Source organism: Astyanax mexicanus, chromosome 14, assembly GCF_023375975.1.
Source record: "Astyanax mexicanus isolate ESR-SI-001 chromosome 14, AstMex3_surface, whole genome shotgun sequence".
NCBI classification, from domain to species: Eukaryota; Metazoa; Chordata; class Actinopteri; order Characiformes; family Acestrorhamphidae; genus Astyanax; species Astyanax mexicanus.
In genome coordinates, this window is record NC_064421.1 from 46,349,982 (window position 1) to 46,369,618 (window position 19,637).

Here is a 19,637-nt window from a genome sequence, read left to right on the forward strand (position 1 = left end):
TTAGAGTGAAGTCATCAGGCACCTGCCATGTGCAAAGATGTGCTTTATTATGAAAGAACATTTAATCTCCAAGTTATCAAAGTAGCCAAAGGCTAACAATAGAATTTGTTGCATTAACACATTCCTAGTACATTAAAAATCTTGTTCTTTCTTGACAGTAAAGTGTACCATGGGTAATGAAGTATTTTGGCAGTGATAGAGAATGAATGGATGAGCATTAAAATTATAAAAATAAACTTACATCAAAGGTCAAAGAAAGGATGAAAAAGAGAGCAAGAGAGACACAGAACCGTGATGTTCAGCAATGAAAGAGTAAATTGAGACATATAGAGCCTGAATATCAGACCCAGACAGAGACAGAGACAGTGCTTTTATGTCGGTCTTGAAAGCAAGAAATGTCTCATCTCTCTAAACACGAATCCGCGAGGACGGGATGAATGGAGGGGTTAAGTAGACGGGGGGAGAGCGTGCTGTTAGTGCTGGAATGGCGTGCACACCGCAGGGATCTCACATGTTTCTGGGTGCTGCTTTTATCTGGACTCTTCAAAGGGAACTAATATAGTGGGGAGGAAAGCAGAACCATATGCCCTGCTGTACCCGGCTTGACCATCTGGCTCGCTGGTCTTTACCAAGAACCTTCAACAAAGAGGATCTCAGCACAGAGCCCTCCATTATTACACTGCATGATCATGTATTAGCCCAGCTTTTAAATGTTCACTGGTGTGGACGTGATACGGTGGTACGGAAGTGAGGGGATGGACGTAAGTGCAGAATAATTATATTTATTAAATTAACAAACTAAAACAAATTAACAAACAAAATAAACCAAAGTTACACTGAATACAAAACTACAAAACACTAAACTTGAAAACAGGAATCTAAGAAACAGCATGAAACAAATCTGAACACAGACAGCAAACAAACCAACAAAAGACTAGACAAAGAAGGCTTGAAACAAAGGGGCTTATATACATGAGGAGGGAACAGGAAACTGGAAACACCTGAGGATCAATCAAGAGGGGGCGGGGTTACAAATCACTGATGACAGGGTGGGGCTAGGGCGGAGACAGGACCAAAACACAACAGAAGCACATGGCTGGGAAACATGACAGGTAAACAGAGGGCAGGAGCACAAGAGACCAAATGAGGGAGAAACACAAGGCAGACATGGGCTAAGCTGTGACATACGGCTACTTGTATTGTGTGAACACTGTGATGTAATACTGAGGTCTTAGAGATGAGATAGCGTTTTGATATTGACTTCTGCACTGGGTCATGCTGTTCAGTTTGTGTTTTTTTATGTTTTTTTTTTTTTTTTAAAGAAAGAAGCTTGTTAAGCCTAAGCTGAGAAATATCCAATCAAATTAAATCACGTCGAATTGTACAGTACTGTTCACAACTGATTTCACAAAGCAGCTTTACAGAAATCAGAATAGAAAAACAATAAAGCATTAAAACTCCTGGTGAGCAAGCCATGGAACAAATACATCAAACCTGGAGGAAGAACCTTAGAAGCAGAATCACAAGGGGGGACCCATCCTCCTTTGGTCAAAACCTCTTATAAACTACTGATAAAGTCACTGTACTACTACATAGTACATAGTATAAAATTAAGGATCTGTGACCAAGACAGCAAGTCTTTGCGATGCATCAAGAGCCACGGTATCCAGGGTAATGTCAGCATACCACCAAAAAGGACCAACCACATCCAACAGGATTAACTGTGGACGCTGTAAGAGGAAGCTGTCTGAAAGGGATGTTCGGGTGCTAACCTGGATTGTATCCAAAAAACATAAAACCACGGCTGATCAAATCACGCAGAATTCAATGTGCACCTCAACTCTCCTGTTTCCACCAGAACTGTCCGTCACCACAATAAATTATTGTGCTCTAAAACCAGGTGTTCCAGTTTTATTGTCCAACCCCTGTAGATGTATTATACAGTAACTGAATCAAGCTCAATTCAGTATGACAAAACACGGTATGTTCGATCCTGTTGTTTTGGAAACTGTTTAGATCAAAAGTGTCATAAGAAAATTATATATAAAATATGTCTTGCTCGTGTTTCAATAGCTAATATTCATCTTTTATTCCCCACAGGAGGAACAAGCATGGGTGTGAGATGTGTCGCTGCATTAAGTGTCCTCCCTTTACCTGTGATGAGCAGTGCAGTGAAGGCTACAAGCAGAACAGGAAGGGCTGCAGTGTGTGTCTCTGTAAAGGTGAGTGTGTTTTATAAAATTCTCTTTAAAAGACAAATAAGTGCTGGATGTTAATCTACAGATTTCTCTCATGAAAACTCTTTATTTGGGTGAGTAAAGTGCAGTTAGCAGGGCTAGCCAGCCTTGGTTAGCAGCGCTAGCAAGTTGCGGTTAGCAGTGCTAGCAAGTTGCGGTTAGCAGCGCTAGCAAGTTGCGGTTAGCAGCGCTAGCCATCCACAGGTAGCAGGGTTAGCCAGTCGCAGTTAGCAGGGCTAGCCAGCCACGGTTAGAAGCGCTACCCAGCTGTGGTTAGCAGTACAAGCCACATTTAGCAGCACAGGCCAGCCCCAGTTAGCAGTTAGCTAGCTAGTCCTGGTTAGCAGCAGGTCTTGTAGAGTCCATGCCTTGACGAGTCAGAGCATGAAGGAGGCCTACAGTTATGCTCCAATTACAGGCATGTGGTATTAATGTTATGGCTGATGGGTGTACTCACACTGCTGTATTATTATTCTTCCTAATAACAGTGATTGTACTTGTGACCAAAACAATAAACCTGTCTGGTCTGGTGCAGTGGGTCACTGTGGAAGACCAGTATGGGTCCATATACACAGAAGAAGCTTATGTTACGGCATGGGCTCGTCCACACCCAGCAACATAAAAGAAGGACACAACACGAGAGTTTAAGTGTTTAAAACAAATAAGATACCACTATAAAATGATGAGTTTCTTTGATTTCACCAAATTAAAAACCTCTAGAATATAATCAAGAGGACGATGGATGATCACAAGCCATCAAACCACCAAACTGAACTGCTTGAATTTTTTTGCACCAGGAGTAAAGCAGCATAAAGTTATCCAAAAGCAGTGTGTAAGACTGGTGGAGGAGAACATGATGCCAAGATGCATGAAAACTGTGATTAAAAACCAGGGTTATTCCAGCAAATATTGATTTCTGAACTCTTAAAACTTTATGAATATGAACTTGTTTTCTTGTTTTCTCATTTTCTGCAAATAAATGCTCTAAATGAGAATATTTTTATTTGAATTTGGGAGAAATGTTGTCTGTAGTTTATAGAATAAAAAAAAAAAAAACATTTTACTCAAATATGTACCTTTAAATAGCAAAATCAGAGAAACTGATTCAGAAACTGAAGTGTCTCTTCATTTTTTTCCAGAGCTGTATATATAAGTGAAAGGTTCAGTTTCTGTTTTATTTAATTTCTTAATATTCTTAATAATTAATTAATAAAATAATGCCAGGATGTCTTTTTGGATTTTTTATCTGTATCTGTGATTAAGCAAATAAAACAACCCTATTTTGGAACATCTGGATTGGGTGATTTTAACCGTTCAAGGCTAAATTCTTTTTAATTCAATTAATTGAATTAAAATATGTAAACGTCTATTTAGTGAAATGAATCAAACCCATCTTGAGTTGTCACTATAGGTGGTTTATAAAGCACAGATGTATGAGCTCTTCCAGTCACAGTGGAGAAAGGGCTGCTGATGCTTAATAGAGGGGAAATGTGGGGGTAATTGTGGGCCAACCGTAGAAGGGAAATGATTCGGTTAACTTTATTTGCAGAAAAATGGAGTGTTTCGCAATCCGTTAAAACTGTAGAGAGTTAATTCTCAGACTTTATATTCTATAAAGTTCAGTGGCTAGGGGATTCAATTACCTCAGTTGGAAGTGCACCTCAGCGGTTGCCAGAAAATGCCGTCACATTTCGGTCGCACACAGATGGAGGGTCCAAACCTCTTCTGAACATTTTAATAGCCTCGAGTGTGTGTGTGTGTGTGTGTGTGTGTGTTCTTATTTCAGAGGGTGAGCATGCTCCCAGCACTACTACACCTCCTCCTCCTCCACCGCTGCCCAGCTTCTGTCTCACCGCCCAGGGCCAGCGATTCGAGGAGGGCGACGGTTGGCACGATGGCTGCAGAGAATGCTACTGCCACGCTGGACGTGAGATGTGTGTGCTCATATCCTGCCCCGTGCCCAGCTGCAAACAACCAGTGCTCAGACCTCACCAGTGCTGTCCCACCTGTGAGGGTACGTACTGAGAAACTTTAATATTCACACTTAATTTTGTGTGAATATTAAAGACTTGTACAGAATCAAAAATAATTAAATATTAAAACATGAGAGGAAGTGCTATAACGTGTAATATTAGTACTAAAGGTGGGCGATATGGCCCTAAAAAAATTCTCCCAAATTCTAAATAAAAATAGTAATTTAGAGCTTTTATTTACAGAAAATGAGAAATGTCTGAAATAACAAAAAAAGATGATGATAAAGTTTTAAGAGTTCAGAAATCAATATTTGGTGGAATAATCCTGGTGGTTTTTAATCACAGTTTTTTTCATGCATCTTGGCATCATGTTCTCCTTCACCAGTCTTACACACTGCTTTTGGATAACTTTATGCCTTTATGTGATCATCCGTCTTCCTCTTGATTATATTTCAGAGGTTTTCAATTTGGTAAAATCAAACAAATTATAGTGATGTTTACCTAACTTAGCTTAGCTTTACAGGTCTCACCACCCAGATGTAAGACCTGCTGAATTATAGAAAAAATGAAAAATAAGAGAAAATGAACATTGTTGTTTTACTCTGTCAACTACTGACAGTATTTCTCTCACATTTTAAATAAAAGTACAGTCATTTAGAGCATTTATTTGCAGAAAATGCAAAAAGATGCAGAGCTTTCAGACCTCAAATAATGCAAAGAAAACAAGTTCATATTCATAAAGTTTTAAGGGTTCAGAAATCTATATTTGGTGGAATAATCCTGGTTTTTAATCACAGTTTTTAATCATGCATCTTGGCATCATGTTCTCCTCCACCAGTCTTACACACTGCTTTTGGATAACTTTATGCTGCTTTACTCCTGGTGCAGAAATTCAAGCAGTTCAGTTTGGTGGTTTGATGGCTTGTGTTCTTCCATCTTCCTCTTGATTATATTCCAGAGGTTTTCAATTTGGTAAAATCAAAGATATGAATAATGTATTTGTTCTTGTATTTTGTGTTGGTTTGATGCAGACGAGGTGGGCAGTGGGCAGCCGGAGGGGATGGATATGGTGGTCTGTCGAGCTCCTGGAGGGGATCTCTATGTGGAGGGTGAAACGTGGAACCTGGATGAATGCACTCGCTGCACATGCAGACAGGGCAGAGTGCTGTGTGATACTGAAGCATGTCCGCCCACTCTCTGCCAGGCACCAATCAGGAGCAAGGACACCTGCTGCTACACCTGCCCAGGTATCTATCTCTTTGATCCATATAAACATGTTTAAATCAGTGTTTATTGGCTGAAGCTACATAACCGAAAATCAGTGTCTCAGAATATTAGTGTGCCAAGTCCACAGTGGATCAACACCAGCAGATGACAGACATGTTTCTCCAAACCATCACTGATCAAACCATCACTGATTGGTGGAAACTTCACACTAGACCTCGAGCAGTTTGGACTGTGTGTCTCTCCACTCTTCCTCCAGACTCTGATCCCTTCATTTACTTTAAATGAAATGTAAAAGTTACTGATGATCAGTGATGGTCACTTAATGCTTCCTTCTGCTGACAACTTTTATGGAGATGCAGATTTCATTTTCCAGCAGGACTTGGCACACTGCTCATACTGCCAAAAGTACAAATTGGTCTTATATTATATTCTAATATACTGAGACACTGATTTTTGGGGTTTTCTTTGGCTGTAAGCCATAAATAATCAACAATAAAATAAATAAACGCTTAAAATAGATCACTCTGTGTTTAATACATCTATATAATATATTAATTTTACATTTTGAACTGAATTACTCAAATGAAGTAACTTTTCAATGGTATTCATTTTTTTAAATGCACCTGTATTTCATTTATAGTAAAAAACAAGTCAGAAAAAAAGGCAAAAAACATACTTTTGTATATATTTTTTTTAAATAACCATAGATTATAATGGTTATACAAAAGCAATATGCCAAATGTCATGGGACAAGAACTTGGGAAAGGAACCCATTACCATGTCCCTTGGTAGGTAAAAAAAAAAATGCTGCACTTACGTGTGAAATATGTGTTAGTATACACTCTTTTAAACATTTGTGAAGAGAAATAAACGTTCATGGCAAGAAATATCAAAACTGACTCACGTCCAGAACGTAGGATTTTATTAGCATATGTTCCAGCAGGTACAGAAAGGTCAGTGCTTTCCATGAGAGCGTTTCACTTTATTTTCTAGTCCAGACCTGTAAACTGTAACGGCCTGAAGCGCCTCTACTTGCCCACCCCGGGGGTACAAACACATGGCCGTGTTCCTCTGTCTTTTTTTAAAGACAGCCTGCCATGCGTTTCTCAAACTCTCCCTGTGTGATAAACAACTGAACCACCTCTGCTTCTCTATCCGACTCCGTCCTTAAATCAGACTCGCATGACTGCCTGAGAAACTCCTGGCCTTCCTTATGAACCGCCCGTCAGGCTTATCAGCACATCTCCCCGCTAAATGTAGACTGTCAAATTCAGCGCTTTGATGAATGGAGGGGCCTCTGCGGCAGGAAACGTGGGAACAGCTCAAATTTAAATGACAGATCCAGCCGTCTGTGTGGGAAGTGTGCTTCAGATTCAGGCCAGGAACTGGACTTTAAAGTGACGTAAGCAGGAGAATTAGGCCCAAACCAATTTCTCATTCAGAAATTGAATGATATTTAGTTTTACAATACTGTACTGATTTTTTTTTTTTATTTATAAAGGAAAGTGGTAAAATTCTTCTTTAAGTCCCGAAACGATGTTAAAATAAAGAAATCAAGAACACTGGTTCATTAACAGGCTGCTAGTGGATCAGGAATGGAATTAGTGTTGGGGAACGAGCAGCAGGCGGAGTTACACCCACACAGTTCTAGTGAGAAAATACTGGCTGAAGCTCTGCTGACAACAGAGAACAGTGACAGCATATTTCCTTAATATCTATTTATCATCATCCATACCAATTCTTTCTCATTAATACCTATTTATTATTTATATTTAGTTTTACAATACTGTACTGATTTTTTTTAAACAAATTATTTTTTTATTTTATTAGTTTAGGTGCCAGAGTCTATGCACAGGTGCATCTTAAAAATTAGATCATTGGAAAGTTACTTTATTTTAGTAATTCAGTTCAAAATGCGAAACTCATAAATATATTATATAGATGTATCACACACAGAGTGATCTATTTTAAGTGTTTATTACTTTTATTATTGATGATTATGAAGCTTACAGACAATAAAAACCCAAAAATCAGTGTCTCAGAAAAATAGAATATTGTATTATAAGATCAGTTGGTATTTTTGGTACGCAGTGTGGGCAGTGTGCCAAGTCCTGCTGGAAAATAAAATCCACATCTCTATAAAAGTTGTCAGTAGCAGAGGGAAGCTGTAAGATATGAAGTGCTGTAAGATTTTGTGGGAAAACAAAACTGCACTGACTTTAGACTTGATAATAAAACACAGTGGATCAACACCAGCAGATGACATAAAATGACATAAAATGTCAACTTTTCTTTAACTCGGATTTCATAAATATGAAACAGCTGCAACATTTCAGTTAAAAGGGGAAATGTAACTATTTATCTTGCTTTGAAACAAATTGCTACTGATTTTTTTTATGCTATTTATGAAGAAAAGGGCCATATAATACACTAAAACTACATTAAACTAAGATATTGGAATGGGTAACATTTTTTAACAAAGAAAGTACTGCTTTAGTAGGTTTGTTTGGTCACCTGTGCAGCCATCTTGCCGGCATTTTCCCCTTAAAGAGGTTAAACAGTAGGAGCTAAGTGACGATCCTTTAACCCCGTCCATTCCTCCTCGCTTCTGTTCTTCAGAGGACTCATCCAGTTCCCTGCTTCCCGTCAACACCAGCCAGAGAGAGTACTGCATCTCCGGTGAAGGAGACGTCCTATTGGCCGGAGACTCGTGGAAGCCGAACGCATGCACCAGCTGCATCTGCAACAACGGGACTGTTCAGTGCTTCTCTCAGAGATGTCCTGTGGCCAACTGCAGAGTTCCAGTCCTGCGTAAAGGCCAGTGCTGCCCACACTGTTTAGGTAAGTCCCTACATAATACATCTCTTATCTTGGTCTCATCACAATTTTCGCAGCCTAAATCATAAAATACTGAGGCCGTAGGGAAAAAAAAATATATATATAAGCATAATATGGCTGCACAATATACCGTTTAAGCATTGGGTAACCGCATGGCCTTCACATGGATGGGCACCTGCTTGGAAATGCAGCAGCTGACAGCCTGTGGAAAGCTGTGCTTTTCAATCCAGCACAGTTTTGCACAGATATTTCCAGTTACAGCTGAATTCACACTTTTAATCCCAGAAAAACACTCTTTTTCACTGTTTAAAAGACCAATTAAATGCTAGATTATTGTTCTTTTGCTGTTTTCCTAAGGTTTTCAGTGCTCGGCTGACTCTAAAGCGCTGAGCTCTCGGTCGATCGGATCTCTTGACTTGAGACACAGGTCCTGAATTGTTTAATATTGCAATATATATCATTGAGAAAAAAAAAAAACATTGCAATGTAATTTTTTTTCAATATTGTGCAGCCCTAAAGCGTGATTTTCTCTTGTATGGGTTTTTTTTTTTATCCTCTGTGATTTTATTCCCATTCAGAACGATCATGTAGGTGTTTCTCTCAGACGTCCTCTGAGAAAATTACAGGCTGAATTATCTACTGTTTTTCTCTGAACTCTTTTTTTCGTGGTCCTCCCGTTAATTTTAGTCCCGTCCGGAAGCACATCTCTGAGTTTCGTCTCCTCTCTTTTAATAAAACAGTTATTTGTCCACTGGTGCGCTTTTCCACGGAGATCCACGTTAAAAAACACAACAGCGAGTGGAAATGGAGGAGCTACTGAACATTGCAGTCCGGATACAGGAGTTTTAAAAGTAGAAGTAGAAGTTATATCTACACTTTCTATTGATAGTGTGACAAAATATATACAGTATATATCATAATTTGAACCTTAAAATATTAATAGTCATGTTCCCACAGTAAGAAATGAACATGAATGAGCTTCTCACTGAATTTCACTATGATTCAAGTGTAAATTTGGTATCAATATTCAAAAATAGGTTAAGTTTTGGTTAAAAGTGAAGCTTTTAACAATGTGCAAAAGGAATGTTTCCATCAGTAACGCTTCTAAATATTATATAATCATAACAAAAGATCAATCAGCTGGACGGAAGCCCTGCACATGCCATCCTCTCTCCCTCTCTCTCTCTCTCTCTCTCTCTCTCTCTCTTTCTCTCTCTCTCTCTCTCTTTCTCTGTGTGGAAACACCCGCGACATTCCACACGACACACGAGCACGAGTCCCAGCAACAACAACAACATTCCCCCCCTGCTTCCGCATATTCACACGTCCTTCCTGCCTGCGTTTAAACGGGCGCGACACTCGGGAAAACAGGGAATAAAGAGGTGAAGAGGCAGATCACTCACTCAGTCGTTCCTTTAGAGGAATGAAATCGCTCACACAGATTGTTCGCTGAGATTTGCAGCCATTTCTTCTTCGCCTTTGTTTGTTTCAGAGACGGAAAATCTACACTTTCTCATCAGAACGGCGTCTCCCACAGTCATCAGAGTAATCAGCACACCATTTACACCAACAAACACGTGCTTTTATCAACAGAACACAGCGCTCTGATTAACTGCAGTGCTCGCGATAACAACGGAGACTTGTAAAATAAATCATTGGTTGTTGGGATCAGCAATTTCAATTAAATATAAAATATAGCAGATGAACACAGTGATATTTGAGAAGTGAAATGAAGTTTATAGGATTTACAGAAAGTATGCAACAATTCTTTACAGCAGGGGTGTCCAAACTTTTTTTGTTGGGGGCCAGAAGGAGAAATATATTTGAAGTCACGGGATACACTCTGTAATAAAACAAATAATGAAATATACCACTTTAAATAATACTTTTTCCTGATTATTTTCATTTACACACCATTTTACTTGACTTACTGTCTTTATCTTTGACAGTGTTGTGTAAACTAAGGTTTTTCAAATTGATGTTTCATTTCATGATGTCTCTTAATATAAAACTCCTTAATTACGGCAACTTTTAGACTCTTTGTCCCGTTTTTGTGCACTACAACTGAGCACTCTCTCAGCTTTTAGACTCTTTGTCCCGTTTTTCTGTGCTAGAAATGCGCAGCCTCTCCGCTTTTAGACTCTTTGTCCCGTTTTTCTGCACTAAAACTGTGCACTCTCTCCGCTTTTAGACTCTTTGGTCTGTTTTTCTGCGCTTGAAATGCGCACTCTCTCCGCTTTTAGACTCTTTGTCCCGTTTTTCTGCGCCACAACTTCACTCTCTCCGCTTTTAGACTCTTTGTCCCGTTTTTCTGCGATAAAACTGAGCACTCTCTCTGCTTTTAGACTCTTTGTCCCGTTTTTCTGCGATAAAACTGAGCACTCTCTCTGCTTTTAGACTCTTTGCTCTGTTTTTCTGCGCTAAAACTGTGCACTCTCTCCGCTATTAGACTCTTTGGCCCGTTTTTTTGCGCCACAACTTCACTCTCTCCGCTTTTAGACTCTTTGTCCCGTTTTTCTGCGATAAAACGGATTACTCTCTCTGCTTTTAGACTCTTTGGTCTGTTTTTGTGCGCTAAAACTGCGCACTCTCTCCGCTTTTAGACTCTTTGTCCCGTTTTTCTGCAATAAAACCGAGCACTCTCTCTGCTTTTAGACTCTTTGTCCCGTTTTTCTGCGCTAAAACTGCGCACTCTCTCCGCTTTTAGACTCTTTGGCCCGTTTTTCTGCGCTAGAAATGCGCACTCTCTCCGCTATTAGACTCTTTGGCCCGTTTTTTTGCGCCACAACTTCACTCTCTCCGCTTTTAGACTCTTTGTCCCGTTTTTCTGCGCCACAACTTCACTCTCTCCGCTTTTAGACTCTTTGTCCCGTTTTTCTGCGATAAAACGGATTACTCTCTCTTCTTTTAGACTCTTTGGTCTGTTTTTGTGCGCTAAAACTGCGCACTCTCTCCGCTTTTAGACTCTTTGTCCCGTTTTTCTGCAATAAAACTGAGCACTCTCTCTGCTTTTAGACTCTTTGTCCTGTTTTTCTGCGCTAAAACTGCGCACTCTCTCCGCTTTTAGACTCTTTGGCCCGTTTTTCTGTGCTAGAAATGCGCACTCTCTCTGCTTTTAGACTCTTTGTCCCATTTTTCTGCGCTAAAACTGCGCACTCTCTCCGCTATTAGACTCTTTGGCCCGTTTTTTTGCGCCACAACTTCACTCTCTCCGCTTTTAGACTCTTTGGCCCGTTTCTGACACCTAGCGTTCAAACTTTAAAAAACCACTTTATAAAAACCTGCTTAACAGCGGGCCCACTTTCATTCTATTTCTAAAATACCTCGCGGGCCGCTCCAAAAAAGGAAACGGGACGCAAATGGCCCGTGGGCCGTAGTTTGGACACCCCTGCTTTAAACTAAATTAGGCACTGCACTGTGCAAAATTTTTAGGCACCATAGCACTAATTACACTAATCCATTTATCTCAGAATTATAAGTGTTTTTACCTGAAAAAAGCTCCATATATGATTTAAACAGATGCAAATAAACATAAATACACTAAAAAGTAACAAGGAATTCTTATTTTTATCTAAGTATTTTATATCCTATGAGCCGAGCTGAAGAACAAAGTGTAGAAGCTACAGATCCTGATTTCTCCTGGATGCTCCTCACCTCAGCCAGCATGTGTATATATATATATATATATATATATATGTTCAGTTCCGTCAGCAGCTCACCAGATTCACCACATTTACCAATTTATCAATTTACCAAACCAGGTGTTGATTAATATGATGAGAACTGGAAATGAAACTCTATTAAACTCAGATGAGAAGGAGAGATTAGGAGATGTTGTTTTAAGGAAAACAGGGCTGTAAAAGCTGTAACTGCTTTTAGTAAAAAAATTTTTGTAAAAATAGTAAGATTTACTGAGCTGATAAACACTTACTGCACAGATAAGAAGCTTTTTCTTTACTGAAATTCCCACAGGTGACTAAAACTTTGGCACAGTACTGTACATTTAAGCATCCTCGTCATTTTATTGATTTAAATACCTTTAGCACAAATTATTGGAACACACAATTTGTTAGATAAAAGCTCATTGACCCTTGACCTACATTCAATTAACTTATTTAACAGAAATTGTCGATCTGAACAATGTTCTTTTTCTTACCACTGTAGTTAAAAATGTGTGTTTTGTGTGTTTTTGTTTTTTTTTTACACAGAAGTCACGACAACCTCAGTACCGATGATGGTGTCGACCACAATGGCCAAACCCAAAACCAACACAACTGCTTCTACCACCACCACCACTACCATTACCACCACTTCTTCTTCTTCTTCTACTACTACTGAAAGAACAGTTGTTCTGACCACCACTCATACACGGCCTCCCGTGGTTGCAATCACAGGTAATGCCCAACTACACAAACTACACAAACACAAGCACCACTACATCACCACCACCCGCAATCACTGCCAGCCAAGTAGCTCCATCCAGAATCAGGTTCCCACCACAAAGAAGGATTTGTTACAGCGCTGGTCGTGCCTTTACTGCCAGTGTCCGAGTATCCCAGAGAGCTGATGAGTGCTGGCGTACTGTATGAGCTGAAGCTGGAGTTAAACAGCCAGACAAATGAGCTGAACATAAACTTCCACACTCATTCTGAAAGAAAAAGCTCTGTGGATCACGCACAGTAATCAAGATTAGCCTGTAATCGATTGCAGATTCACCATGCTAAAGAAAGACCTCCACAGGGAAGACCTCTAACAGGAGTCTTACCAATCTTTCAGCTGATTAGAAAGTTTACCGTATTTTTTACACAATATATAATCCTTTAATTTTCCCCAAAATCCTCAGAGCGCCTTAAAATCCGCTGTGTCTATAAATTTGAGGAGCAGTAAAGCCGCAGGAGTTTTGGTTTAGTTCTCCAGCACCAAGACTGGAGCAGTATTAGCATTAGCAGCTAACCGAGCTAAGCACTAGCACTTTTCCCTTTCAGAGATGAGTATTATCGGCCTGTAGCCTGTCCTTAAACCCAGATAGCACTGCTGGAACAGCATTAGCATTACCCACTAACTGTGCTTAGTGCTGTTGCTTTCGTTTTTCAGAGGTGATTATTATCAGCCTGTAGACTGCTCCTAACCCTGACTAGCACTGCTGGAACAGCATTAGCATTAGCCCCTAACCGTGCTCACTTTTTACTGTGTTAAAACAAGCTACGTGGGATGAACCACTAGCCAATATCGCCCTGGTTTACTGAAACCTCAGGGTTCATCAGTTTATTGCTGTCTAGTGGCATTAGATGCTAACTGCTAGAGATTAGCTGCTACTGCTAATTAATGCTCCAGCCTTAGTACTGGAGAAATTTTGAAATCTTACTGTAGCTTACTGTTATTAAACAGAAGCGCTTTACTCACACAAATAAACAGTTTACAGGAGAGAAATCTGTGTAGATTAACATCCAGCACTCGTTTAAAGGTCAAACTTTAAAAGAAAGTCTTTCTTTTATTATTACAGTTTTGTTTATTTAGCTTTCCTTTAGCTTTCCTTAACTTAGTTAGAAAATAGACCAGAAAATAGATGTTCCTTTATATAGTGCGAAAAATACATAATACATTTCAGGACATTTCAGATTAGGCCTGTTTGGAGTTAAAATCAAATCAAATCGAATCAAGTTTATTTGTATAGCGCTTTTTACAACTAATGTTTTACAAAGCAGCTTTACAGAAAGATGATCACAGGACAAAGAATCAGGCGAAATATTAAACATAGAAAATACAGAATACAGAACTCCCAGCGAGCGCGGAGGCAAGGAAAAACTCCCTCAGAGCTGCAGGAGGAGGAAGAAACCTTGGGAGGACCAAGACTCACATATAAGAGGAAAACTATCCTTACACTGGTCAAATGGCTTTAAAATGAATTTTTAGAAAACGTCTTTATACATCCATATACTCAGCACCAGTATAGCAGCACCAGAAATGAAAGCAATGAAAGAGATAATGTAAAATTAGATGTAATCTGTAGTGGAGAGGGATCTCCACTAAAATTATCTAACATTTCCTGTGATGCGTCTCTCATCTCTTAGATGATAGAGGTCTGAGCAAGGACGGCCCAAGCCAGGCAGAAATGTCCCTCATCTACCAATCAGCAGCCTGGATCCTGGCGGGTCTTCTCTTGGCTATAGTCATCTTTCTCATCGTAGCCATTCTCATCAACAAAAAGAAGAAGTGGGTTCAGATGTCCTGCTACAGTGCACCCAAAAAGGTGAGGCTTTTCTACAAAAGCACAAAAATAACCTTTTTTTTTTTTAACACTTCTTAATACAAAAAAAAAATAATAATAATGCATTTACAGTAACAGTTAAAAGGTTTGGACACACCTAAAAAATTCAGTGGTTTTATTATTATTTTACAATTTTCTGCAATCACTAGTGATAGGGGGAGTCCTAATGAGTGGGTTGGGGAATTGGCCTTGTAAATTGGGGAGAAAATGGGATAAAAATTTGTGGAAAAAAGGAATGGACGTCTTACGGTTGACTGTTGCCAGGGTTTAAATCAGTCAGTGGTGCACCTGTGTTTTCCATTGCTAAGATAGCAATACGCTATTGTATTAACAAAAAGCCAGAGAGATTAAGGCTCACTAGCTCACTAGGGTATTATATGAGGGATATAATGTTTTTTTTTTAGGTATTTTAAACACATTTAATCTAGATTTAAATACAATATTATTAAATACACTTATTCATGTCCTGTCAAGTTATAAGTACTGCATAAGCACAAGCTGTTCATACATATTAAACTGATTATTAAATACATGTGAATGTGTTAAGAAGCCACTCTCTGTGTAGTATAGTTATACAGTACAGGCCAAAAGTTTGGACACAGCTTCTCTTTTTTAGTGCGTTTTCTTTATTTTCATGACTCTTTACATTGTAGATTCTCACTGAAGCATCAAAACTATGAATGAACACATGTGAAGTTTTATGTACTTAACAAAAAAAGTGAAATAACTGAAAAAACATGTTTTATATTCTAGTTTCTTCAAAATAGACACCCTTTGCTCTGATTACTGCTTTGATTACACACTCTTGGCATCATTCTCTCAGTGAGCTTCTTTAAGAGGTGGTCACCTGAAATGAAAAGTTTTCCAACAGTCTTGAAGGAAGGAAGGAGTTCCCAGAGGTGTTTATTAGCACTTGTTGGCTCTTTGTCTTCTTCACTCTGTGCTCCAGCTCACCCCAAACCATCTGGATTGGGTTCAGGTCCGGTGACTGTGGAGGTTCAGCTCATTTTTTATTAAGTAGATAAAACTCCACATGTGTTCATTCATAGTTTTGATGCTTCAGTGAGAATCTACAACATAAATTGAATTGAATGAGAAGGTGTGTCCAAACATTTGGCCTGTAGTGTGTGTGTATATATATATATATATATATATATATATATATATATTGTGTTTATGTAAATATCCTGGCAGCATGATTAGCTGTGTTATATTAGTGGTTATAGATGATTAATGATTAACCCACAGTCTCATTATTTCTGAATATATAAGCCTTCTTTTATGGCTGTAATTGAGATTTATGTATTTACCCTCCATTCCCTCCACTGTGGGCAGAGACTTATTAGCAGATAATTCAGGAGTACAGTACTCAGTACTCAGTACTGTACCGTACTGCCTTTCTCACAACTGTCCCATTATATTAAAATGATAGCGTCAGTGGAGATGTAATTAATCTAATTTATTATGAGATCCCGTTCCAGCTGAGCCGCTGGTGAGACGTGCCACGTGGAGAAAGCTGGCAGCTCTTCCTCTTTTTTCTTTCTCTCTCCTGAAAGCCTGAAAGCATAATAACGAGCACCGTTCCTAAAACTCAGCCTTCTGGACTCTCTCCCGTTTCCCTTCCCCAGGCCGTGATCCTGAAGAAGCACGTGAACAAGAACTCGGTTGTGTACATGGAGCCGTCCAAGGAAAACAAGTTCCAGAGCGTGAAGAACGACTGCGGCGTGACCTTCTCCCCAGACGTGAGCTCGCCCTGCGGGGAGCGGATCAGCATCCCGCGCGCCAAGCTCGGCAACGGACACGCGAGGGTCCAGCGCTAACATGTCCTGAGGTCAGCTGGCAGGACTTCAGGAAGTTTCCCTTTCATCTCGCCTCCGTTTCACACACATCCGTGGAGCTCACGAGAGAAACTCTTACCACATGCTGAGGATTCTTCTTCTTCGAAGGATTGTGAAACTCTCTCTGTTGTGACGTCTCGCTTTATTACATTGTTGTTTCGCCTCTTCTATCATGTTTGTAGCTTTAAAAACTCGACGTTGCTGCCTGAGAATCAGCAGCAACAACAACAACAAAAAGGAGGAAGAGGAGGAAGAACTGTAGTTTCATTGACGTTAAAGCCATGCCATCTTGAAACGATGAGCGACAATGGCTTTACGAACAGCTTATGAACATCTGATCACTTTGAAGACTGTTATATATATACATACACATTTGTTATTTGTATTAAGATACTACCAACTCCAAAAAGGAAGATCTGACTTCCTGTCTCCTTCCTGTCAGAGTGACACCACCTAAAAGGGCAGCTACCTGGCTGCTTTCCTTCACAGACGTTTTATTTTATTTTTTTTATCTGGAGAAAAAAATAAAACACAGACCCCGCTATGACATGGTTGAGGGTCTGTCTGGTGCCCAATGGAAGCAATGGAAGCAAAAAAAAAAAAAAAAAAAAGACTCCTGGTCTCTGGTTTACATATGATGCATTCATCATTTCTAGTTCAAAGTGTTTTATATACTGCCTGTAGTATGAACTAGCTAGTTAGTTAGTTAGTTAGTCACTTCTGTGCGATGCTTTCTGCTATGGCTTCCTCTGCTTGAGTGGCAGCAGTCAGTCAAAAACTGACAATTAAAAACAGTTCCTTTGATTAATCAAATGTAAAAAAAAAAAAAGATAGTCGAGAGCCGAATGCTGCACTGGTGTCCAATTGACGTAAGGTAGCAAGAATTCCCTGCAAACGATTTCGTTATACATGAGTTTCTACCCCCAATATATCCACTGTTTTTCCCCATATTTCTCTAATTGGAGACTGTAGTTCTGTATCTCACCCTCCTTTCACCCTGTTCTTCAATGCTCAGGGGGCTGCACGATATATCGTTGAAGCATCGTCATCGCAATGTGCGCATGCACAATAGTCACATCGCAGGATGTTTGATGTCACTTAAGGCAAATCAACACAAATCAAACACGTCATGTTACAATGTTCGGATTCTTGACACAAGAAGAAGAAGCAGATACACAGCGCTGTCTATGTGTCCGTGTGAGTGACAGGCTGCTGCTGCCTGAGAAGCGCAACGAGGAGGGGGAGGGTGAGAGCGCTGTCAGGAGTAACGCGAGGTAACAGCATGCATGGCCTCCATCCACATGGTTGGGCACGTGCTTGTAAAAACGTGAGCACGTGTGAAATATTTGCGGTGCAGATATTTCCAGTTACAGCTGAATTTACGCTTTTAATCTTAGAAAAAGTTCCTAGTTCTTATTTACCTTCTAAAAAGCAATTTAAATGCCTGATTAAAGGGCCGATTACTGTTGTTTTGCGGTTTTCCTCTGGTTTTGAGTTTAGCTCGGCACTGTCTCAGCTCCTGATTGGTCCAGGTGCAAAACAGCAAGATATTTCGTTGAAAAAAAAAAAAGAACATTTGCAACGTTAAATTTTTCCAATACTGTGGTGGTAGTCAGTGTGTTAGTAATGTGTGTTGCTGGTATGATTGGATCAGACACAGCAGTGCTGCTGGAGTTTTTAAACACCACAGCGTCACTGCTGAAGATCTGGAACTACAGGACGACCAATTCAAACTCTGCAGCAACAGATTAAGATTCAGAGCCTTTGTCTTTTCTGTGCCTTTATTTTATGTAAAAGATGAAGCACCAAAGTAGTTTTTTTTTTTTTTTTTTATCACCGTGCTTAGAGTGTTTAAAAACTCCAGCAGCACTGCTGTGCCTGATCCACTCATACCAGAATAACACACACCACCAAGAGGGTGAAAAGAGGAGAATAATAAAGTTTGCAGAGAAACAGATACAGAACTACAGCCTGTAATTACAGAACTACAAAAAGAAAGGTGCTTCTACATGTTTATATTCAGTGGAGCTGAAATTTCTTATAAAATTAAGGAAAACGATTAAAACAACAATCTCAGCTCAGCTCAGCTCTGGGGGCATCAGGTCCAGAACAGTTAAATGTTTTATGTTTTTTTTGTAAGCACAATGACGAAATTCACATTCACACTCACATTCAGTTTACTAGGTGATAATGATGCAATATCCCCCAATGCTCACTCTGAATACTGGCTTAATTACCCAAAGTGACCCTGAGGATTTACACCGACCGAATATCAGCTCCACACAACAACAAGATCTAGAACAGAATGTTCTAGATGTTTTTCATTGGTGAAAAACACATTATTATAAGCCTGTTTGCTAAGACCAAAGTCTGTAAAATATTCCTGGGAAAACGGATACTTATGCACCTTATTTTTAAATTTTCCCAAAAATCGTCAGAGCTCCTTATAATCCGGTGCTCCTTATGTATGAATTCTATCAGTCAGGTATTAAGGAGCAGTAAAACCACTCCTCTGAAGTACAGAGTTATACAGGAGTTTCAGTTTAGTTCTCAATCAGTATTAGCATTAGCTGCTAACCACGCTAAGTGCTAGCTTTTTTGAACGTTCAGAGGTGAGTATTATCCACCTGTAGCGGGCTGTTAAGCCTGGCAAGCACTGCTGGAGCAGAATTATCATTACCTGCTAACCTCAGCGCTAAGCGCTAGCTCTTCTGCCAGTCAGAGGTGAGTATATCGGACTGTAGTCCGCTGCTAACCTCAGAAGAGATAGCATTACCCGCTAACTGAGCTAAGTGCTAGCTCTTCTGCCAGTCAGAGGTGAGTATTATCGACCTGTAGCCTACTGCTAACCCCGGCTAGCACTGATGAGGCAGCATCATCATTACCCGCTAACCTCAGCGCTAAACGCTAGTTCTTCTGCTGTTCAGAGGTGAGTATTATCAGCCTGTAGCCTGCTGCTAACCCCGGCTAGCACTACTGGAGCAGTATTAGAGTTTGATATACTTGCTTCTAAATGGCGGAAGAGCTAACTAGCACCTCACATGATTAGCGGCTAATGCTAATGCTGCTCCTCCAGTCTTGGTGCTGGAGAACTAAACTGAAACTCTTTACTGCTCCTTAATACCTGACTGATAAAATTTATACATAAGCTGCAACAGATTATATGGTGCACTGATGATTTTTGGGAAAATTAAAGGATTTTAAGTGCACTTTGTAGTGCAAAAAAATACGGTAAACAACCTTCATGAAAATTGAA

At 39.7% G+C, this 19,637-nt stretch overlaps 1 protein-coding gene across 3 annotated transcripts in view; it reads left to right on the plus strand.

The window, feature by feature from the left end:
• LOC103029757 (cysteine-rich motor neuron 1 protein) overlaps positions 1–16,965 on the plus strand; it is a 77,017-nt gene extending 60,052 nt beyond the window's left edge. For 2 of the 3 annotated variants that reach the window (XM_022672597.2, XM_022672599.2), the window contains 7 exons: positions 2,101–2,222; positions 4,024–4,251; positions 5,242–5,457; positions 8,057–8,278; positions 12,484–12,669; positions 14,347–14,525; positions 16,172–16,965. In XM_022672597.2, the coding sequence (XP_022528318.2) occupies positions 2,101–2,222; positions 4,024–4,251; positions 5,242–5,457; positions 8,057–8,278; positions 12,484–12,669; positions 14,347–14,525; positions 16,172–16,363 (1,345 nt within the window). In that variant the 3' untranslated portion in view covers positions 16,364–16,965. The remainder of the gene's footprint in view (positions 1–2,100; positions 2,223–4,023; positions 4,252–5,241; positions 5,458–8,056; positions 8,279–12,483; positions 12,670–14,346; positions 14,526–16,171) is intronic. The other variant, XM_022672598.2, reaches the window with a different exon arrangement.
• The last annotated feature ends 2,672 nt before the right edge of the window (positions 16,966–19,637 follow it).